We start from the raw sequence: 25,092 nt of genomic DNA on the forward strand, positions 1-25,092 counted from the left end.
ATGAGAAGAGGTCCAGTTGACAGTTTAGGACATGTATTTGTTGGATCCCATCCATGGGTCTAAAAGTATCTGATTGTGTCAGACAATCCTAACCATCCCATCCGTAGCCTGGACAGTGGGTGGTTGTAAAAAGAACAAAAAATTCAAGTCAATTTGTATACGATTCTGATTATATGATCAGTGTGATTTTCCCAGGCCGACGTTGAAATGATTGATTTAGCAAATGGACGGTCCGGATTGATTGGATTCCCCCAGCGGGATGGGCTAAGGAACCTTGCATGTCATTTGGATTGTACATTATTTTCATACATGTGCCGAACGTGCCGTTGACACGCCTAGTTTTGAAGTCCGTATGTGAAAAGAAAGGAAATAAAAAAAATAAAAATTGCACAATTTATTAAACGTTTACAACTCATTATATTTCAGAAGATGGGTGAAAAAAGCACAACACATTTTTTTTTTAATTAAAAAAATTAATTTTACGAAAATAAATAAATAAATAAGAGAATGATCTTAAAAATGGAAGGATTTGAGAGAGGGTAAAGAACACCATTTGGTTATTGCTCACCCACCTTTTTAGGTGAGAACTTGTGCATAACTTTGCACACATGTCATGGGCACAAAATCCAAACGGTCCACATGATGCAACAACCAATGAAACCCCAGGGCCCAACTTTTAGCCTGATCCAAAACTTTGGTGGGCCCTATCAAAGGGAAACAGGCACATGCCATGGGCACAAAATCCGAATGGTCACGTATGAGGCGGCACCCAATGAAACCCCCAAGGCCCAACTTTTAGCCCAATCCAAAACTCTGGTGGGCAATAGCAAAGGGAAACAGATTCCCCCCTTGATTTGCCTCCCTTTACTATGGCCTACTAGAGTTTTGGGTCGGGCTAAAATTTGAGCATTCCTCTCTTAATTATATATGATATCTGCACACATGTACAAATATGGCCATTTTTTCAAACCATATTAGACCTAAACTTTCTATTATCCAAAATTTGGCATTTCCCTCTCTCTCTCTCTCTCTCTCTCTCTCTCTCTCTTGTCTTTTCAACTATCAAAACTGAATCAAACACAAACATTTCCCATTTCCCATGCCCTCATTATGGCATCCAACTAATGTGGGGTCATTTTCACGCTGGGGTTCAAGTGGGGTGGCTCGTGGGATGCAGGGGCACACTTGGGGTGGATGGCTTGCATAACCCATGGATTTGAGGCTCGTGTGAGATGGGTGGCTCGTGTAGGGCGGAACCCATGGATTTGAGGCCCATGAGGAGGATTCGGCCAAAGACCTAACCCATGGATTTGTAACCTGGGCTATGAGATAAATGGATTAATTCACCATGCTATATTAGTTCAAGCTTTTAGAGCAAGTGGTTAATTGTCCTACATCAAATTGATATCAAAGCAGAATTGGTATCAAATCGGGAGGTCTTGTGTTCGAGACTCCTCACCGGGGGTGATTAATGCGGGAACATTTTCACACCAGGTTTTGGGAGAGGGGGGGGGGGGGGGCACGAGGAGGGTTCGGCCGAGGTCCTAACCCATGGATTTTACATTAATCAATGCATTTTTTTGGGGAGGTAAAATCAGAGACTTTATATCATGTTTGGAAGTATATGTTTGAATTGGCTTGGAGAACCTAAGGTCCTATTTGGTAGATGCCTGTCGCGCATGATATATGTAAAAAATGAGGGCCACGGTAGTACAATGACAACCCTGCTGGAAACAAATGAACCCCATTGAATGTCATAAGGGCCCGTTTGGACGCACCCTCTGAAGGGGCTTTTGGCACTGAAATGCCGTTTTGATTCAACCATGATTGATTCTGTTATGCATTTGGATGCACTTTGCAAACCCCATCTCCTCTACCGCTCAATAAAATAGGCACTAAAACATGGATTCAGTCTGATTGGTTTTAGCAAAGCCAAATGAAAAAAGAGAGCTTGAAACCCCTTTTTTCTTGAAAATCCCATATTGAGGAAGTGTGTCCAAATGGGCCCTAAACATGACGGCTGATTTAACACACAGCCTTTCTTCTGAGTAAATGTGCTTGAGGGCCTGTTTGGACGCAACTTCCACCAAAAAGGCTTTTTTCCCTGCAAAAGTGACATTTTTGTTGACTCACTGAAAACTAATCCAATTGGTTTTCTCTGAGTCAGTTTTTTAGCACCCGTTTTGTCCAGTAGGTTTCCAAACAACTGCAAAACCCTTGTTTCAATCTTCCTCTACAAACAGAGGTTTTGAAGGTGTCCAAATGGGCCCTAATAGTATTACACAAAGCATACTACTCGCAGGTCACCGATCCAATGAGGAACATTGTCCTACCGTGGAGTTTTTCCGGATATGGTCCAATCTACATTGGGGCACCACCAATGTGGGTCCCACTTGTACAAACTAAGTATTGGAGGATACTGTCCTACCTTACGGCTGAGAAACATATAACAAGAGACACATGAGTTGCGGTGTTTTAAAACACACATCATGATTAGTTCTTGTTACAGTTCCGTCTAGACAGTCAGATTCAGACCTGCTTGGCCTATTTTTACCTGGTTATCTTCTTCAATTAAAAAAACCAAAAAAAGAATAGAAAAAGAAAAATAGAGAATTAACAGCTAATCTGCTTTTAGTGTAGTGGTTTGAATGCTTGGTCTTCAAGTAGCTATCAGTTCAAGCACTGATAGATGACGCATTTACCCCTTAACCGACCAGTTTTAAGGTAGCCTGGCCCATTTTGGTGACCTGTTCCAGTCCAAACCATAGTTCTAAAACTCGGTGACTCGATTCAACTCAGCATGACTCGAATCGGGTCCCTCAAGTTTAAGCAGCGGGATTTTAGTAAAAATAAAATATGATGGGAGTGAGATTCTGTTCCCGCAACCCCAATAATGTTGTTGCTTCAAGTGAACGGTTTATGTTCACTTATACAAGATCTAACTGTATCCAAAAATCAATTTGGTATCATGCCCAGGGGATCTATCACTTAAGTTATTTTCCTACTTAGACAATTGATGGAGAAATATTGGGAGAGGAAGGATCTCTGTTTGGTCTTCATCAATTTAAAGAAAGCATACGATAGGATCTGTAGAGATTTTTTTTTTGAAAGATGGATCCGTAAAGAATTAATCTGGTTGGTGTTGAGAAAAAAATGAATCTCAAGAGGATATATTGACATAATTAAGGATTTGCATGAGGGAGCAACAACAGATGTGAGGATCACTAGGGAGCCCGTACCTTTTCTCATTGGTTATGAACGAGTTAACGGGGCATTTACGGGAAGAGATCCCGTTGTATATGTTGTTTACAAATGATATAGTTTTGATTCACAAGACGAGGGAGGGTGTAAACAGAAAGCTAGATTTACTAAGGGATGTTTTAGAATCTAAAGGACTTAAAATTAGCCATACTAAAACAGTATATGAAGTGCAATTTTATAAACGATAGGAGAGAAAACAAAGAATTATTTAAGATTGCTGACAAGTTCCCCAAAATGACCCCTTTCAATATGTTGCGCCAGTAATTCATGAGAGTGGGGAGCTAGAGAAGGATGTTGCCCATAGAATTCAGGCTGGGTGGAAGAAATGGAGATGTATCGAGTTTTATGTGATCATTGTCTACCACTCAAAGTAAAATGGAAATTTTATAGGATAGCTATAAGACCAGTTATGTAGGAGCATTTTCACACCGGACTCGAGTGGGGTGGCCTGTGAGATGCAGGGGCTAACTCAAGGTAGGCGGCCCGTAAGAGGCAAGTGACTCTTGTGAGGTAGGTCCCACCCGTGTGAAGCGGAACCCATGTGATGTGGGGCCCATGAGGGGGGTTCGGCTGATGACCTAACCCATGGGATGTGGGCTATGAGATAAAGGGATTGATTCACCACACACTATCAGTTCGAGCTTTTAGAAAGAATGGTTAGCTGTCTTGTGTCAAAGTGGTATTAGAGTAGAATGGTGGAACAAGATTCGTGTAGCCAACCCCAATTGATTGGGATAAATCTTAGATGATGATGATCACAAGGGATCTCACTATTTAAATATCTATCGCTACCCCTAATATTTTCCATTTATAATAATTTAATATCAAGTCGAGTCTTTGAGTCAATCCAACCCTGCGGAACATTGAGTTGAGTTGAGTTTTCAGGTTTCTGAACCATGGTCCAAACTGGTCAGACCTTCTGGTCCGGTCTTGGATTCTAAAACGATGTAACACAAAACATTTCTGTAAAGGATTGAGAAAAAAAAGCTCATTTTCTTTTCCTTGAAGAGGGAGAAATTCTAGCCTGAGAAATGCATACAAAAAAGCGGTAAACTACAGGAATGGAGCAAAACATCGAGATTAACTTACAGCTGACAATGTGCGAAATTCCTTCTCTGTAATTGATCTTACACCATTTGCCTCTGTAGCCATGCCTTCCGTTTCTCCTTTGGGAGGAAAACCAAGGGTGCGGCCCACTAGCCATTGGTCTGTAACTCCGCAGCTGATGGCATACTTGATCATGTGTTTTAGGTACCCTTCATCAGTGGCCAGATGCGGCTGGACTGTTAACATCCTCATGATAGCTGAAACAGATCAAAGCAGAAGTCAGTATCAGAAAATTTATTTATTTATTTTGTATGCATGCACAGCTGTCATAAGATTGTCTCAAAAGGAGAACTGATAACATACGACGTAGTATGTGTCACTTCGGTGGAACATCTGAGCCATTAAAAGGGTGGACGATTCCATGTACCATCACCTATAGAGAGAACTGGAACAATCCACTCATCATGTGGGCCACAGACATACCTTCTTCCAGACCATCGGCAGTACATTGCTTTCAACAGTTTAGCCCACCTGATGAATGGACCATCCTGGTCTTCGTCCCAGGTAATCTTTATGATTTGACGCACCTTACGCACGGTTTGGATGCTATGCACAAGTGACATGCCAGTGGAAATGAAAATGTTGGATGCTAAAATAAAATGTTATACAAACAGTGCACATAAAATGTGATTAGTTCTCCTAAAAAACATGGAAAAAAGCTGGAAAAGCCAATACATCAGCCCATTACAAACATTCAGACAGCTAAGAACATTCTCTGTTCTAGACAGGTTGTTATTTATAGTGGAGTAACAACTTTTCTTTTAATGAAATCAACCACCATATAAACCTTTGACATAGGGATGGATATTATGAGGTCGATCACCGTCTGTTAGAAAATAATCTGTTGGATACACCGAAAATTAAAAAATAAAATAAAACATGAATTTCGTTTCACTAGGCTGAATCACGTAAAACGATAAGCTGTCCTTAAAGCGTGATTCGCGCCCTTATCAATTGCTGATGGGTTACAAGCGAATTGCTTCCAGGATAAGACAAGCCTGTCTGGATCTGGCGTGCAACAATCACGATGGGTCTACTTTGGAATAGTTTAATGCAGTAGATCTGTTCTAGCAAAATCAGACAGTAGAAATGTTCACAGTATTCTAAAAAGGAGATCTGGAGTATCTGATGGGAGAGATGGTGTTGAGATGATTGATTTTGGACCGGAATGGTCCAGTTTATATAGGCACCGGGTAGTGGACCGTTGCTAGTGGCTATCAATGGTTTAAAACGTTTGAAAAACGTTTCTGACTGTTGACCATTAATTCCAATCGTTTCTAGTCGTCGAATCACAAGATCTGACCGTTGGATCATCATGGCCCTGTTTGTTTTCGGACCATTGTGGCTTTCAAGGAAGCTAACCGTTTTCAGAAACTGCTGAATGTTTCGGATTTATGATCCGACTGTTCTCAGTCGCCTATAAAGCCTTGACTCATTTCAGACCCATCGCACCTAGGCTCTTTACCAGACCCACCGCACCGCGATCACACCGAAGTGCAAAGTGCGCCAACTAGCACCACTACAGCCACACTGCCCACGCCCTCACATACGCCCGAGCGCGCACGCACGTGTTCCAGTACGCATTAGAACATGCAACCTGAGCATCTCCATCTCCAAAACATCCAAGTAAGAATAATACTCACACATCCACATATAAACCTTAAAAACTTTTCTACCATTTCCGATGTGGGACTAAAAGCACACACTGCACTTTTTAATTTGAAATTCCCAAAAACCGTTTTGGCGGTAAAATCCCGAAATTTTGAAATTTTGAATATTTTCAAAAAACCACAAATTTCAACAATCCCCCACTTTTTTTTAAAAAAACAAATAGAAAAATCTCTGTCAGAGATAGAATAATAGTTATTATGTATAAAGAAAGATATCTTGCGATTTGAATCTTTCCTTAGTTTAAGTATTTTAAAGTTATTTCGAAATTTCTGGTTGCCGCAGCATTGAACCAGTTATTCCTATATGACATAAATGAAAATACCACACACATAACAGCTTATGCGTTATGTGTTCCTCCATATTACTCGCTTAGCAATTTTAATGGTCATGTGTTTATCCTGTTTCATGAACGATCCCGAGATAACTCTAACTCTCATGAGAAGCGGCACCACTTCTACGCTCACATAGGTGAAATCCTTCCAGTGTTTCCATTACTTAAAACACTTGTCCTATTGGACTAGATTTCATTAAGAGTTTTAATACTCAACCCTTTTTATAACGGCTAACACTTTCATCCTGGATGAGGCTATTTAGATTTAGTGCTGAAACTTTTCACTTATCAGTGATTTGTTGTTACCCATTGAACCCAATCTTTAGAGATTTTCTAATTTTGGGTTGGATTTCTTTCACTGGTGGAACTTTGATTAAAGAGTTTCAACCTCATCCCTCTAGATGTTGTCCTTAGTACCTCTCTCGTCAGAGGTTTAATAAAATGATCAGCTAAGTTATTACTTGACTTCACAAATGAGATCGCAATGATTCCATCTTAAATCAATTGCCTTATATAATCATGTCTCAAACTTATGTGTCTGGACTTCCCATTATATGTACCGCTATAGGCTCTTGCTATAGTGGCTTCACTATCACAATGAAGTGAAACATCCGATATAGGCTTCGCATAGAATGAGATTTCTAATAGAAGATACCTTAACCACTCAGCCTCTTTGCCTGTAGCAGCTAAAGCTATGAACTCAGATTTCATTGTTGAGTGCGTTGTGCAAGTTTGTTTCTTGGATCTCGAAAATACAGCTGCACCTCCTAAGGTGAATATTCACCCTGTAGTGGACTTGTTGTCCCCCGCACTCGATATCCAACTTGCATCGGTATATCCTTCCAACACTGCTGGAAATTCTAAGTAAAATAGCCCTAGTTCTTTGATTTCTTTTAAATAACCTAGAACTCTACTTATAGCTTTCCGGTGTTCAACACTTAAATTACTCATAAACCTGCTTAGTTTACTTACAGCGTATGCTATATCCAGTCTTGTGCATTGCATTGCATACATAAGACTGCCTATAACACTAGCATACTCTAGTTGTGCACTTGCTCTTCCACTGTTTTCTTTTAACTTAATACTTAGATCAAATGGGGTTTTTGCCTCTTTGATTTTCAAGTGATTTAACTTATTTAGTATTTTCTCAATATAATGAGACTGACACAATGCAAAACCCCCACTATGTTTTTTTTTAACTTTGATACCTAATATAGTATCTACTTATCCAAGATCCTTCATTTTAAAAACTAAAGAGAGAAACTTCTTTGTTACAGTTACATCTTCCATTTTGTTACTGATTATTAACATATCATCTACATACAAGCATATGATTACAATATAATCATTACACACTTTTGAGTATATGCATTTATCAACAATATTATGTGCAAAATCATAAGACAGAGCTTTAGAATCAAATTTATCATGCCAATGTTTTGGTGCTTGCTTTAATCCATACAAAGACTTAACAAGTCTACACACTTTTTTTATATTGCCAGGTAGAACAAACCCTTCTAGTTGCTCCATGTATACCTCCTCATCGAGGTCACCATTCAAGAATGTTGTCTTCACGTCCATTTGATGGATATGAAGATGATGTATAGATGCTAGAGCGAATAAGATCCTAATCGATGTTATTCTAGCCACTGGTGAATGTGTGTCAAAATAATCGATTCCTTTTTTCTGTCGGAAACTCTTAACAACTAATCTTACCTTAAAGGTTTGAATTGTACCATCAGTGTGATATTTTTTCTTAAATACCCACTTATAACCTATTGGTTTAGAACTTGCAGGTAGATCTACCAGTTCCCATGTTTGGTTAGATATAATTGAATCCATTTCATCATTAATGGCCTCTTTCCAAAAAGCGGAGTCTCTTGAAGTCATAGCTTCACTAAAGGTTTTAGGTTCATCTTCTATAGTTAAAATCATAAGTATTTTCTTAATGACCTTCTCTCTATTACCCTCAATTAGATGAAAAGAGAGTCGCTGAGAGTCTATTTGATCAGGATCAAAACTCTTCTCTACTCTTACTCTTTGACTCCTACGAGGTTCACTTGGTGTTTCTACTTCTAGTTGTGTTTCTTTTATGGTTTCATTAGGAGATTGAATCCCAGTATTCTTTTTCTCCGTGAATACAGACTTCTCAAAGCACTCTACATCTCTAGACTCCATGATTACATTAGAGTTTAAGTCTAGAAGTCTATAGGCCTTACTATGTTGTGCATATCCTACAAGGACGCACCTGATAGCTCTTGGTTCTAACTTAGTTCTTTTAGGTTCTGGAGTTCTGCAGTATGCAAGACACCCCTACACTCTAAGATAACCTATGTTTGGTTTTCTTCTTTTCCATATTTCGTATGGAGAAGTCTTGGTTTTCTTAAATGAAATTCTATTTAAAACATGACATGCGGCTAACAGTGCTTCTCCCCATAGGTTTAATGGCAACTGTGCTTGTATTAGCATTGAGTTGACCATTTCAACTAATGTCCTATTTTTTCTCTGCTACATCATTTTGTTGTGGTGTATAGGGTGTTGTACACTGATGTATTATGCCGTGTTCTTCACAATAGGTAGAAAATTCATTAGAGAAATATTCTCCTCCTCGGTCACTACAAAGGATTTTAATCTTTTTAGCTAATTGATTTTCTATTTCGGATTTATAGATTTTGAATGCATTAAATGCTTCATCTTTTGATTTTAACAGATATACATCTACATATCTTGAACAATCATCTATAAATGTTATGAAGTATCTCTTCCCTCCACGGGTAAGAACGCCATTTAGTTCACATATGTCAGTATGCACTAGGTCTAATATTTGAGATAATCTCTCAACACTAGGAAATGATTTCTTAGTTATTTTAGACCGTATGCATGATTCACATTATCTTTATCACTATCATTGTATGATATTAGGCCGTTCTTAGCCATGAGTTTTATAGTATTGTGGCCAATATGGGCTAGTCTACCATGCCATGGCATAACAAACTCAATCATGTAAGCAGAAGAATTCTTCTCATTCAAAGAAAATTTAATCATCCCATTACAAGCATAACCTTTACCCACAAAGTTCTCATTCTTAAACAAGATCAGCTTGCCCGATTCAAACACAACTTAATCCTAGGTTTGCTTAAGAGATTCCCTGAGACTAAATTCCTCCTTATGTCTGGGACATGCAATACGTTGGACAGGATTACATTCTTTCCATAGGTAAAGAGTAATTCCACAATTCCTTTGCCTGTAACTTTCGATCGACCTTCATTTCCCATTTGAACCTCTTGACCATTGGTCACGTCTTTATGGGTTTTGAAGGCAGATCGATCGTTGCATATATGGACTATGGCACCTGTATCATACCACCAACTAAATTTTCTCTTGAACTAAGTTCACTTCTATGACCATTGCTATGATATCATCGTCTACAGCATTAGCCTCTTTTTTAGGCTTTTTGGGGTCCCTACAGACTCGGGCAAAATGTTCGGTCTTGCTACAGACATAGCAAGATCCATTGGGTTTGCCGTTTTTCTTCTTTTGGGTTTTCTTGAATTTCCCTTGATCTTTGTTAAGTTTAAGGGAATTAGATTTCTCATGGTTATTATTTTGGGATGGTCTTTCTACTGCATTCACCTTGAATGAGGATGCACCATTAGCGTCATCCTTCTTGTATCGATTACGGGATTCTTCTTCAATACGAAGATGCTTTTATATTTGTTCCACGGTGAATTCTTCAGATTTATGCAGTAGCTTCTTCCTGTAGTCTTTCCAGCTCGGAGGCAATTTTGCGATAATAGCTCCGACTTGAAAGGATTCAAGTAAGTCTATTTTTAAAGCCTTTATTTTGTTTACAATTAATTGTAATTCATCGATTTGGCCCAGCAGCGGCATATTGTCTATCATCGTGAAGTCAAAATACCAGGCAATGAGGAATTTCTGTGTACCTTCCTCTTTAGCCTTGTATTTGTATTCCAGCGCGCTTCAGATTTCTTTAGCTGATGTGGTCCCTGTGTACAAATCGTATAACCGATTAGATAGAGCGTTAAGAATATGGCCACGACACAACAGTTCATCTTCTTGTCGCTTGATCCTAGTAGCGACCTGTTCTGGAGTGTCGGTGTCCTTCGCTTCAGGCAGAGGCTGGAGAGTCGGGTCCAGGATGTAGAAGATCTTCAGAGTAGTTAACAGGAATTTCAGCTTGTCCTGCCACCAAGTGAAATTTGAACCATCGAATCGGTCCAATCGGATCAGATCCTGGTTCATCAGTTTGACTGATGCAACGCTTTCGGTGTCCATAATCACACTTTAAGATTGTTAATTGTTGGAATTTGTGGTTTTTTGAAAATATTCAAAATTTCAAAATTTCGGGATTTTGCCGCCAAAATGGTTTTCGGGAATTTCAAATTAAAAAGTGCGGTGTGTGCTTTTAGTCGTACATTGGAAATGGTAGAAAAGTTTTTGGGGTTTATATGTGGATGTGTGGGTAGTATTCTTACTTGGATGTTTTGGAGATGGAGATGCTCGGGTTGCGTGTTCCAGTGCGTAGCATTAGAACACACGCACGCGCGTGTGCACTCGGGCGTGGGCAGTGTGGCTGAGTGGCGCTAATTGGCGCACTTTGCACTTCGGTGCGATGGGTCTGGTAAAGAGCGTAGGTGAGATAGGTCTGAAATGAGCCAGGGCTTTATAGGCGACTGAGAACGGTCGGATCATAAATCTGAAACATTCAGCAGTTTCTGAAAACAGCTAGCTGCCTTAAAAGCCACAACGGTCCAAAAACGGACAGGCCATGATGATCCAACGGTCAGATCTTGTGATCCGACGACCAGAAACGGCTGGAATTAATGGTCAACGGTCAGAAACGTTTTTTAAACGTTCTGAACCATTGATAGCCACCTAGCAACAGTCCACTACCTGGTGCCTATATAAACTAGACCATTCTGGTCCAAAATCAATCATCTCAACACCATCTCTCCCATCAGATACTCCAGATCTCCTTTTTAGAATACCGTGAACATTTCCATTGTCTGATTCTGCCAGAACAGATCTATTGCGTTAAACTATTCCAAAGTGGACCCATCATGATTGTTGCACGCCGGTTTCAGACAGGCTTGTCTTATCCTGGAAGCAATTCGCCTGTAACCCATCAGCAATTGATAAGGGGGCGAATCACGCTTCAAGGACAACATATCGTTTTATGTGATTCAGCCTAGTGAAACGAAATTCATATTTTATTTTATTTTTTATTTTCGGTGTATCCAACAGATTATTTTCTAACACCGTCTTCCTCAGGGATAACTACTCTGAATCCACGGAGCTTCTCTGGACTCCTCACAGAGATTCCTCGAATCCACGAGGAAAAAAAAGAAAATAGAAATAAATTCTAATAAATTCGGAAATAAATTGATTGATGATAAAAACGAATTTACAATCCTTTAAATAGTGATATCAAACTTAGGAAGAAGTTTCAGAATCAAACTCCAACTCAAACTCCCTAGAAAACGTGACTTTAAATAGTAAACTTACTATTTATAGACGGTCATGATTTCTACTAGACTTCATGGTTTTCGGCCAAAAATAGTAAGTGTCCAATTTGGCCTAACCACGTTATTCTCCTAAATTTTCTAAGCCCTTTTCATGTTGGGCACGACTCCTAAAGCTCAAAGGATCAAGAGTTATGATCGAACTAAAGCTTATTATAAATAGTAAAAATGAAATTAAAATGGACTTTCGACCGTCGATCTGTTGAAATCTTGCAAATTCGGCATGGGTAACCCGGCATAGCATGGTTGGTTGGCTAAAGTAGCTTCTCCTACCCCAAAATCATATATTGCACGTCGAATAACTCATTTCGATTTGCGTGATATGCCTACTATAGGGTTCTGACGGTCTTGATCACTTCCGCCTTCGATCGGGCCTTCTCTGGACCATCTTGGCCATGAAAGTGTCTACGACCCGCTCTACATCAACCTTGTAATAGTGTTACATGATGTAATCCTTGGGGCCCATTACCACTATTAAGGGCAATATAACAAAGGCCAGGACAATGTCTTTATGAAACCATAAGTAAAACCCATTAAAAATAATGTGGGCTGGGGCCACAAATAAAACCCATCAAATTCCATGGCCCACAAATAAATCCATCTTCTTTTGTGATGCCCGTGGCTACGAAAACTTCGTTAATAGTTGCTCACTTAATCATAAATGCATAGTTAATGGATATTCTTTTAAATGAAGTACCTACCCACCATACATGTGGTAACATAGTTGATCACGACCATTCATCTGGTCGGTCACCACTGTATGGCCTCTATGCCAGAAATCATAGTGATTAGACAACTCTGACCACTCCTTTGAGTTATGTTTTTCTAGTTTAGTATGAACCATTGCCCTTTTTGAGCTAATCAAGCTCTTCTCAGGCCACTTATCCGATCGCTAACCGGATTAGATCGCCTTGCTTTATGTCATGCATCCCATCAATGTGGTGGTGAACCACCAAATCATCCTGATCACTGTACACAGGCAGCACCTATAGAAAAGTGAAGTTTTGTAACACACTTCATGAAACGCATGCAAGGGAGAAATAAGAGGGCGTAGATTTGGAGGAAGCACTTGCAAAGAGAGGTGTTGTTGGCTTTTTGCAGGCTACCGGGAAGATGTAGTGTTGGCGGGAAGGTTTTTTCAGTAAAATCCAAACTATTTGAAGGCTTTTTGTGGGTGAAATCTGAACCTTACATCAGACATCAGCCACAATTTTCAATTCCAAAAAAATACCCCTGACTTGATTTAGAATGTCTTGCCACATCCTTTACTATTCAAAGTTATTCACCCTAGGAAAACTAATTGCAGGGGCAAAAATGTCCAAAAGCTGCCACGTTGTATGAGTATAAATATTCCCATTTGTTGGCAATCAAAAAAGAAGAAGAAGAAGGAAAAGAATAAGAAAATGACAAAGTACCAGAATATCTACCTGCAACAATAGCATCTCCTGATGCTGACATGTCACACGTGAAAGGAGTAATGGGTGCATCCTCCATTCCAAGTACCGCGCCATTGACCTTGTCCGTGTAGTAGTGTAGTTTAGAAGTCCCGTTGGTCACAAACAAGACCTTGAGATTTTCATGCCACAACGGTTTGATCACATCCGGTTTGTAATGGACGAACTTTGACCTGTCGTTGTCTTTGGTATCGAACGTTTCGGAGGGTTTGATGCCACATAGGAACTCCAGTTCTTGCTTTGTAACCTCAATAATATCGGCAGAATTCCATGCGTGGTCGATAAATGCCTTAGTTTCTTCATTAGAATGCCACAGCGGGAATGGAAGGTTTAAGTCGAAGAATATCACCCCACCAAATTTCTTGGAAATCTCGATGGCCTGCATCGTCGTGGATCTCATGTTTTCATCGAGCAGCGATGACGAATTGAAGTAGAACATCTTCGCCTGCACGTAGAATCGCAGGTGGATTAGGACCACAAGTGGTTTCTTTTAGGGGCACGGCCAGGAATCTTTTGAAAGTAGGAGGTTTGCCAACCCCTCATGCACCTTTATACATCGCACACATGACAAACTGACATGTGGCCATCTTAGCCATGTATAAGGTGGGTCCTGAAGATGACTATGTGCAAACATCAGGCCAGACTGCTGATCAGGTGGGCCGTGCCTACATGAAAATAATGGACAATTTAAAGGGATTTGTTAAATGTCCACATTCATCATATATGTGTGCCCACCTCATCGGTGGCCAGTTTTTTGTGTCATGTCATCAGCTTGGAGCTTCCCATCATGTGGACAGCTCAAACGCCTCATGGGTGCCAGGCAGGCATGGGTGCCGCATGTACCACTGCATGTGGAATTAACAAAGCAATGACTAATTACTTGAAGAAATGCGATTACGACGGATGGTTCACACAAGTTCTACCAAGGGGCCGTCCTCAATTGACAATGTCAAGCTTAAATTTCAATCGGTTTCAGTTTGTACAAGTGGAGATAGTGGTTTGAAAATCTGGACCATTGGTGCATTGGACCCCACTGTAACGATGGACCATGCATTGAAAATCTGCCAGAGTGGAGAACCTAGCCACTAATACTAGGCCTCTTCAATGGAATGTGTGACGTTGTGCATTTCTCTTCTTAACCATCTATTTTCAGGCTACAAATTAAATGGTTATGGTTGTCCTGTAGAAGAGACTTTCATGCCATGCTTCATCCACAGTATGGCCTGCCACACCAATCGTCTGGATCACTGAACCATGGAGCCAATACAAAATGAAAACCCAAAGTATACAACTCATGTCCTTGGGTCCAGAATCCTTTTATTTCCAACAATTGTGCAGAAACCGAAAATTTCCACAGAAATATCATTACCTCCTTCAACACATCGATGTTGATCTCAGAACTCAACAAACAATCCTCTGCACTAGGTTTGACACAAGTTAATTTGAAGCCACCCCTTCTCGTAATTTTCATGTAAGATAGTGCTGTAAATCTCGAGCCATCGACTTTGACTGATCGAGTCTGGACATTATTCACATTCAAATGATAGAGTAATGCTTGGCCGTACTCATCATCCCCTAGTTTCCCCATCAACGTGACCCGACCACCCAAACTCGCAAGAGCGAGAGCAACGCTTGAGGATGACCCCCCAGGTGCCCTCACAAACTTAGGCGGGGACCACAACATATCTTTCTTTGTTTCATGGATGTCGTGGTTGATCAGCCTGTTGGCAGGCCGTCCGGAAGGTATGAAAGAATGTTGGGCTGCTCCAAAGCAGCACACTAGAGGTGGCCAACCATAGGTGAAGCTAATATCATCCTCTCCACCTTGTTCGAATTGTAGATCTTTCTTTTCATCTTCGATGTTCTTAATGATATTTGGCTCTTCGTGACCACTGAGTTCCTCACTACCGCTTTGGTCCCCAAAACCGTCGACCATCTTTCTGGTCCTCCTCCTCCGAGTGACCTTCTTGGGAGTGCCCTCTCCATCCACGTCAAGCGAAGAAGTAGCTGTGAATCGGGAAAATAATATAACATGATATGGTAGAGAGGTATCAAATTGTGTGTGTGTGTGTGTGTGTGTGTGTGTGTGAGAGAGAGAGAGAGAGAGAGAGAGAGAGAGAGAGAGAGAGAGAGAAATGCTCACATGCAACTAGTTGTACGTCCAACTAGTTGAAATGCGTGGGCCACTATGGTGTTTGTATGACATCTCGTCTATACGGCAAGGTTGCCCCACCACAAAAATAGGATGCGCCGAAAATCAGGACAATCCAACCATGAAAATGTGATGCTCCATGTGAATGAAGAGTTCTTAGGTGTAGTTTCATGGTTTTCTAATGTGTACCCCACCTAATAGTTGGATCGACCTGATTTTTGGGGCATCTTATTTTCATGATGAGATAATCTTAATGGACGGGCAAGATGTCATACAAACATCATGGTGGGCCCCACACACCAACTAGTTGGATGTACAACCAGTTGTGTGTGAGCATTGCTCCAAATTTTATTAAAAAGCAAAAGAAAGAAGAGCAGCAACAACAAGGGGGTGCCAAGAAAGCGACCGCACACTAAAGGAAACTCAATTTACAATCCTTTAAAGAGGAGACACAAGAAGCCCATTCAATAACCAACAATCTAGCCCTTTGGGATATGTGATCCACCAGTTTACCATCATTGTTAAAGCACCAGTTTACTATCATTTTTCTCTTCCCAAACAGCCCACCAAATAGCTAGGAGTGCCATTCTCTAGAGCACCATTCTAGCTTTTCCTAAGCCCACCCTATTCCAAGAGGATAAGAGGCTGCCCACTGAGTTTGGGACGACCCACCTCAATTGAAAGTGACCCAACATATCAGCCCTATTTGGGGTTAGGAAAGAGCAATGCACAAACAAATGGTCCACGATTTCCTCGTCATGCATACATAAAATGCATATGTTTGGGAGCACAATAGATCTCTTTCGAAGGTAATCAATTGTTAGAACTTTCTTCCTTCCCACCAACCAACCAAAAGCCACAATCTTAGGGGGAACGTTGAGGTGCCAAACACATCTTGTGCTTTCTGACTCCTTGTGATGCTCACCTCCCCTCACAAGGGAGTAAAAGGATTTCATTGCGAAGGAGCCTGATTTATCAATCTTCCACCATTTTATCCAGCTCGGAGGAAATCAAAGCGAAGAGGTGAATGCGCTCAAGAAGGGAGGCATATTTAATCACTTCCTCATCTTGCAAGAAGTGCCCGCAAGGTGGCTCCCAAACTATTGCCACTCCAATACAGGAAAAGCAATGCGCCACCATGTCATCGGGATGAGTGCCAACCAGAAGATGATAGGAAAATTATCTTTTAAGAGGGGAAGATTGTACCCAACTATCTTCCCAAAACCTTATTTTTTCACCATTGCCTATCAAGAATCCCACACCTTCCAAGAAAGCTGCTTTCATATAGTGAACTCCTTTCCAAAGAGCCAAAGCCCTATACATATATGAATCTCTAGTCGACCACTCCCCATACAAAGAAACATATTTACATTTGATTACCCTTCTCCAAAGGGCCCACTCTTCATCCCCAAACCTCCAGAACCATTTTCCAACCAATGTTAAGTTCATGGACTTGAGGCCTTTGAGCAGGTATTAAATTATATGATTCTTGACTTAATTAAAAAAGAAAAAGAAAAGAAAGTTTTCTTCTTCAATTCGCAGTGGTACTAGTGGGATCCACCTTTCCCTGACCTGATATATCAATCTAGTTAGTCCCATCATGGGATTGGGCACCTACATCAGATGATCCTAACCATCACCAAAAATTGACAATCAGACGATGAACCGTATTTAACAGGGGCCCCGTTGACTGTAAAGATCATCAGAAGGGAGTGGGGTATGTCCAACCTCATGGATTACCAAAAGGTGGGCCCACATACATAGTTTATTGGGCCAAAAGAAATGCTTGATTAAACATTGTGAGAACTGAATAATTGCAACCCAACCACTAATGGATGAAAGAATACAAAATACTGATGCTACCAATAAAAAGACATTGGCAGTGTAGATGTGTAGTACCTTTCTTTTGGCTTCTTCTTGGAACCTTCTTAGAATCTTCACCCGATGCCACTACTATTCCACTTTCCTCTTGTGTGACCCCATTAACCACCTCCGGTACATCATTCTCCACCGGAGTTCCTGAAACCACCTTCTTACTACGCTTAGTAGCTCGTTTTGCACTCTTGGGTGCTTTCTCCACAGCAGCACCGTTGTCATTTGATGAATCTTCCACTCCGGATTGAGCAGCACTTTTCTTGGAGACTGCTCTTATACCCCACTTCTTTGGCAATCTTAAATCCCGAAATTGCATAAGGTCTGATGAGACAAAAATCGAGCAATTTGACTGCCGCCTGGGTCATAGAAGTAACCATTACAAAAGAATAAGCCGCAAGGTATTTCTAGTCTAATTTTCATGGGTTTGAGTTCCAATATGTTATGTTGCAGCAGGAATTTACAGTTATATTTAGAAGGGCTTTTACCACCTGTTCCTCTAGAATCCTGATTTTACCAAAAAATGCCTTTCAACTTTTTTTGAACTACCAAAATGTGCTTTTTCAGGATGTGCAATGACCAAATTGCCCTAGTCTACTTTTTTTCTTCAAAAGGGGGTCAAGTTGAGGATTGTGGGGCCCAAGTGGTGCTTGTGTGCGTTCAAAACTCCCAACAAGCACACTGCACCATGATGATCAGATGAACAACAAATCAGGCCAATCCTCCAAAAAAAAATCATGCTGATCCAATCATCAGGTGGGCCACACCATAAAAAATCAAAAGTTCACCACCCAAAAACCTTCAAATTCACATTTGACTGACCTGACATTGGATCGGCTTGATTTTTTATCATCTGGTCATCATGATCATGCATGCCTGTTGGGGACAGCTTGGACGTCACACACACACCATTTAGGCCCATAATGCTCAATTCCGTCACTTTTTTATGGAAAAAGAAGAAGAAGAAGAAGAAGAAGAAGAAGAAGACAAGGGCAATTTGGTCATTTCATCCCCTGAAAAGCATATTATGGGAGTTTAAGAAAAACTCAAGGCACTGTCTGGTCAAATCAGAAAAATCAGAAATCTTCCTAAGGTGAAAACCTGTATTTAGAAACTTTAGTTGGAAAACGAAAAGGAAAAGAAAGTGTTCGATGCATAACAAGCTCCATTTCTAATGCAGTATACCAATACAGACTCAGTTAAACAGTAATAGGAAACAGAGAAATTAGATGTGTAATCTCCTTTTGTCTCATGCTCTCTTTAGCTAGTTAGATACGCATGTATATCCCAGCCCCTCTAAGCACTGTCAGAGATGCCAAGCTAGCTTGTAGAGCTGTCCGTCACATGGGTGCATGGGCCCAAAAATCAGGCCAGCCCACTCATCAGGTGGAGCGCAGCATGCGACACAAATGGGCTGACAAAAGGAACTTGGCCAAATCATTTTAGCCATCCAATGCATGTGTGGTTGACCTAATGAGTGCCCCCAGCCAGATTTTGGACCAGAGCATCTAGTCATCTACACAGTGGATCTCCTACAGCTTGGATCCAAACATTTGTGCCAAGTCCATACATGTGGCGGGATGTAGATATACAGGCATGCAGGTTTAGTAAACCCCCATCCAAAACGGTTGGGCTGGTAAGATAGTTTATGTCAGCAGCTCTATGAGAGTAGACCTTGTCGAACATGCATGGCCAGATGATTTTTTTTTTAATCCATCTCCTTATGGCCAATCACACAAATCTCCACCAGAAGCATGTTGGATCACATAAATTTTACTCTGTTACCTTCTTAAATGGTCTTGTGCAATTTTAAGACATGGCATGAGGAATCAGAGCAAAAATGTAACATTGCGTCTGTCAAACTGTCATGAGAGTAGAAGACAACTAAAGAATCGAGCAAATAGACATTGGGCTTTGAGGTCATTGATTTTTGATCTTTCTGAGTACTCATAATTTGATATTAGCTGTTTAGGGACGTTGTGAACTTGCAGGTTTCTTTTCTTTTCTTTGATCATTCGGGCTTGGGATTTTAAGAAGGCATCCTTCAAGTTGGAGTGGGAAGGCCGAGAAGGATGTGGGTGGAGGCAGAAAGAAAACACTTGAGAAACATGGTTTAACCGAGGATATGGTCTGTGATAGAGTGGAATGGTGGAACAGGATTCATGTAACTGACACCAGTTAGTTGGATAAGGCATAGATGATGGTGGTGGTGACAATGATGGTGAGGCATTTGGGGTGAATTCTCATTGCTGGTACTTCGCCTGCCTTAATGTTAGTTACATTAGCAACAAATGAGAGAAAAGATAACACGACCACCAGTAACACTCATGCTCAGGAAGAAATCCTACAAGCAAAGACTCTCTAGGACACAACTGGTCTTGCTATCCAAGACTTAACCTTACATTTGGGACTCAATTTTAATTTATATGCGAGACTTCATTTACATTCCATTACAATTTTTCTTCATTTCTGGTGCATTCTGTGGACTTGAAGCAAGTTGAAATCCGGAAGCTTGTCTTGATTTGTGGACTTGAAGTAGGTTGAAATTCAGAAGCTTACCTTGATTTGTTGTAGTTGTCCTTAGTGCAATGTGGAACTTATTACTACAGTGATGCTTTTGCTTTATGTGATGTGGCTTGTTGGCTTGTTGGAGCCTGATAACATCTTAACGGCTTGTGGGTGCTTGATGGTGGCTTTTTGACTTGATAACTTATCAGAACATTTCAGGTTCTGAGAGGATATCATCACATTTGTCGGCAAGTTCTTGATCACTAAGAGAGGCGCTCTTCAAGGATCCAGCAAGGCTTTGCTCTTCAAGGAGGGAGATTGCCTTTTTGAGTTCAGTAATTTGCTTGATTAATTCTGGGATTTGAGTAGAAAGTTCAGTGAGGGCAGCTTCTTTAAAGGATTTTGGTGGAGGAGGCTTTATGCTGGCTGAAGCTGAAAGTTTTTATTTATACCACCATTTGGTGTAGGTAATTCTGAATGAGGCGGGAGAAAGCATAGTAGGACTTGACTTAATTTAGTATTTCCATTGAAGAATCCAGGGAATTTGGTGCTTAATAAAGAACTTGATTATAAGCTGATTAGAGTGAGGGCTATTTGGAGACTGCATTGGGGGGAATTGAAGCTGGTCAAGAATAGGTTTCGGAATGATTTTAAATGGGGCTTTAAAGAGAGTCCACCACTTAGAACTTGATTAACGTGGGAATTAAAACTCAGAAACCACAAATGTGTTTTACTGGAGTTTTGAAGGAGGACGTTTTCCCAGGTGTCCATATAATAATAATAATATTCATAGGAGAATTCTTTCCCTGATGGATGAAGGATAAATTTGTGTTGGAAGAGGGGTATTCCCTATTCTGTTGGGAGAATTACCTTAGCAATTTTGAGTTTTGAATAGGCTAAATCATCTGAATTATTTGCTTGATGGGTATGGTCAATGAAAACACTTTGATATTGAAGGAGGATAGCTTCATAGAATTTTTTAGATAGGTTTGAGGCTTTTGGGGCAAAGTGCATTTTTGGTGGGAATAATTTCTGGATTAATTGATCAGGATTCAGGAGATAATTTTGAAAGTTCTGAATCTAGGCTGAATAACAAATGCTCTCCACGTGGGACATATTGAGAGGTTGTTTCTTGATTTGGCGCTTGATTCAGAAGATGTGAAAATTGATTTGATGTGGGGAGGCTGCTGCTCAACAAATGTCATTCATGATTCGCTGGAATTCAGAAGGAGCATTTTTCAGACCAAAGGGCATCATATTCCATTTATAATGTCCGAAAGGAACCATGAATGCAGTCTTATATCGATCCTCTGGTGGGATTTGGATTTGTCAGAATCCTGATTTAAGATCGAACTTGCTGAAAATATTCTATCACAAACATTGTATTCGTAAGAAGAACAATCACGCATGTAAAAAGAAATAATGCAAAGAGATGGAAAGGCCTCTTTGAATCTGTGAATTAGAGATGAATGCATAAAACCCATGATTATAATTGCTTCAAACAATCACTTAAAAATGGGGGAAAAAAAAAAAAGAAAAGAAGAAGCTTTCCTCCAAAGCTACAAGAAAAACATCTTGTGGATTTATGACTTTGGAAATAAATGGATAAAACCCATGATTCTAATAACCTCCAGCAGTCTCTTAAAAATTTTAAAAAAAATAAAAATAAAAAATAAAAAAAATTAGCCTTTTTTTTTTTCCAGGAGTGATAGAAACATCTCTTGAATTTATGGCATTTGGGACAAATGCATAATTGCAATTCTAAACATGCCCCAAAGTCACTAAAATGTGAAGAGAGTACTTTCATCCATGAGATGGAAATAATCTCTAGAATTTACTAAGATGGGAGTGAATGTTTGAAAAAGAAAAGAAAAAAAAAAAACTCATTCCACAATTGCATAAATGTGAAAAGATTTCTCTTCACAGTTAGATGGAAAAATCCCTTCACTTATGTCTTTGGAAATGAATGGATGAAAACAGCAATTCTGATCATATCCAGCAGTCCCTCAAATTAGAAAAGAAAAGGAAAAAAAAAAAGGATCTTTTTTCCATAAAAACTCAAAAAAAGAGATGGAAAGTCTTTTAATATATAAGAGAATGAATACAACTCATGATTCTAATCACTAACAAGTCAGAATACTCACATAACACGAAAATATAACATTTATTCCACAAAGAGCTAGAGAAGTCTCTTCAATTTATGACACTGGAGATGAATTGACCAAAGCACTGATCCTAATCACTTGCCACAGACACTAAAAGCATAAAAGGATAATTTTTTCTATAAAGAGGGAAAAAACTCTTGAATGTTAGACTTGGGGATGGATGGATAAAATCCATAATTCTAATGACTCACAACAGTGACTCGGATTAGTGTGCTTCTCCACGAGGAGAAGGAAACATCTCTTGGATTTAGGACTTTGGAAATGAATGGATGAAACCCATGATTCTAATCACTCCCATGTCCTAACATTCTTTTTTTTTTAAAGGATAATGAAAACTTTTTTGAGAAAAAACAAGCTACAAGCAACTAGGGATGCAAAGAGGCCGACCCAAAAGCCACCCAAGAAAATCAAAATTACAATCCCTCAGCTAGGGAGCAAAAGAGGCCCATTCAATGATCAACGATCTCACCCTATAGGACGTGGGTTTATGACTTTTTAGATGAACAGATGACAATCATGGGTTTATTGGATCATCCATTGGATTTATGACTTTGGAGATGAACGAATGAAACCACCGATTCTAATCACTCCCTAGTCTGAACATCCATTGGATTAGTGCCTTTGTAGATGAAAAGATGAAGCCCATGATTCTAATCACTCCCAAGTCTCAACAGTCACTGGAACATGAAAAAGATAGTATCTTTTCCATAAAGAAGGAAACATCTCTTGGATTTTTAAATTGGAGATGATTCAATAAACCCATGATTTTCTTGAATTCCAACAGTCTCTTAAACATGAAAAGATGGCATTTCCCACAAAGACAGAAAAAAAATTCTCTTGCACTCATGAATTTGGAGATGCACTGGCAAAACCATGATTTTAATCGCTTCGGACAATTGCTTAAACATGAAAAGACAGCATTTTCCACAAAGAGATCCAACAATCTATTGGATTTATGAATTTGGAGATGAATGGACAAAACCGGACAATTGCTTAAACATGAAAAGATAGTATTTTCCACAAAGAGATCCAAAAATCTATTGGATTTATGAATTTGGAGATGAATGGACAAAACCAGCAAGTTCGATTACTTCCATCAGTCTCCTAAACATGAAAAGAAAGCATTTCTTTTACAACAAAATTATAGTAAAACATATATAACCCATGATTTTTAATCAATTCCAACAGTCGCTTAAACATAAAAGAGAGTATTTTTCCATAAAGAGTATATATATATATATATATATATATATATATATATATTGGATTACAAATTTATAGTTGATTTGATTATCGCTTCGAACAGTCTTTTAAACATGAAAAGATTGCACTTTTCCCATCAAAAGAATGAAAACCTCTTGCATTTACAAGTTTGGAGATGAGTGGACAAAACCATGATTTTAATCACTTCCAACAGTCGTTAAACATGAAAAGCGTTCGAGTACCTATAGGTGGTGAAATTCCACCAGCGTGAGTGTGTGGGGTGTGTGTGCGTGTGTAAAAAAAAAAAAAAACATGAAAAGCCAGCATTTTTCCACAACACAGATAAAATAATAATAATAATAAATAAATAAAATCTCTTGCATTTATGAGCTTTGAAATGAAAAGCTCCACAAACAGATTGAAAAACCTTCCGGCTTTACGAATTTTGAGACAAATGAACAAAAACCGCGATTTCAGTCACTTCCAACAGTAAACATGAAAAGATAGCATATTTGCCGTGAAGAGGTAGAACCATAAAAACCCATGATTTTAATAACTTCAAACTGTCTCTTAAACATAAAAAGATGCCATTATATTCTCTCACAAAGATGTAATAAAAGAAAAAACTCTTGGATTTACGACTTGGGAGACGAATGAATAAAACCCAAGATTTCAATCTCTTCCAGAAGTCTCTCAGACATGAAAAAGATAGCATTTTTCTCTAAAAAAGGATGTAAAAAAACAGCAGCAGAAGAAGAAAAGCAGAGCTAGAACAGGCAAGAGAGAGACAGAGAGGGAGAGGGAGAAGGAGAGAATTAAGACCTGGGTATTTGAAGAGGGTGTATAAAAGAGAGGGATGCCATTGAAGGAGCTTCAATAGAGCTCTCTGCAGCTCCGCGGATTGAGATTTCTTCTCTCTTCCATTCAAAGCCTTGCAGGAGTTGCAGAAAGGAAAAGATGAGACGGAGGGGTTTTAGGACAGCGGATAGAGTACTGACTCACCCCGCTATAGCGCGCCGAGTAAATCTGTGGGACCCACCGTATGTATGTGTCATTATCCACGCCGTCCGTCCGTTTTTCCACCTCATTTTAGGAGTGAGCCAAAAATTGAAATATATCCAAATCTCAAGTGGACCACACCACAGAAAAAAAAGTGTGGATAATGACGTCCACCGTTGAAACCTTCCTAAGGCCCACAGTGATGGTTATTTGTCATCCAAGCTGTTCATAAGGTCACAAGGTCATAGATGAAGGGAAAAAACAAATATCAGATTAATCCAAAACTTCTGTAGCCCCAATAAGAATTTCAACGGTGAGCATTCAATTCCCACTGTTTCCTTTGGTGTGGTCCACTTGAGCTCCTCAAGATATGCTTCAAGCGTAGGCTAATGTCTAAAATGAGCTGGAAAAACAGATTGACGGCATGGATAGAACGCATATATCATGGTGGGCCCCACACAGTTTACTATGTAGTGTTAAGTTACTGCACAATGGCTCTTGGGTTTTAGAGGCTATGGTCCCATTTTTGCAAATGTACGACATTATAATACCACTGAATGACTAAAATATCACTAGCATAACCTTACAATTACATCAATACCACCCTGCTGCATTCATGACAAGGTGGACTATTTTCCCAGTGGTCCACCGGATCCAAGAGATGGTGTGGATCCACCTGAGTCATAAGTCGGCCCACTTGGGATTCTTCTTCATCACCAGCTCAAGAAATGAACTTAGCTCCAACTTGTAGAAGCACTTCAACTGATGGGTGGGTGATTGTGTGAAGACAATGTGAAAGATTAGAGAATGAGAAGGTGAAAATGGG

General features: G+C 39.8%; 1 protein-coding gene across 1 annotated transcript; it reads right to left on the minus strand.

Annotated features, from left to right (window-relative positions):
* Nucleotides 1-4,241: 4,241 nt before the first annotated feature.
* Nucleotides 4,242-24,241, minus strand: LOC131219399 (fructokinase-like 2, chloroplastic). Its single transcript, XM_058214512.1, has 5 exons — nucleotides 24,090-24,241; nucleotides 17,419-17,750; nucleotides 14,737-15,374; nucleotides 13,341-13,812; nucleotides 4,242-4,565 (listed from the first exon to the last, which is right to left on the minus strand). Exons 1-5 carry the CDS (start codon nucleotides 24,128-24,130, stop codon nucleotides 4,342-4,344), a joined length of 1,707 nt encoding a protein of 568 aa, XP_058070495.1. The 5' UTR covers nucleotides 24,131-24,241; the 3' UTR covers nucleotides 4,242-4,341.
* Nucleotides 24,242-25,092: the final 851 nt, after the last annotated feature.

This window comes from Magnolia sinica, chromosome 11, assembly GCF_029962835.1.
Source record: "Magnolia sinica isolate HGM2019 chromosome 11, MsV1, whole genome shotgun sequence".
Taxonomy (NCBI): Eukaryota; Viridiplantae; Streptophyta; class Magnoliopsida; order Magnoliales; family Magnoliaceae; genus Magnolia; species Magnolia sinica.

Excerpts from the sequence above, each read along its gene's own strand:
- LOC131219399 (XM_058214512.1), bottom strand. The coding sequence starts at position 24,130 with ATGGCATCCCTCTCTTTTATACACCCTCTTCAAATACCCAG. Across the intron at positions 17,751-24,089 it reads CACCCTCTTCAAATACCCAG|GCGGCAGTCAAATTGCTCGA; the intron begins GTCTTAATTCTC and ends TCTATGACCCAG. Across the intron at positions 15,375-17,418 it reads AAGAAGAAGCCAAAAGAAAG|CTACTTCTTCGCTTGACGTG; the intron begins GTACTACACATC and ends CCCGATTCACAG.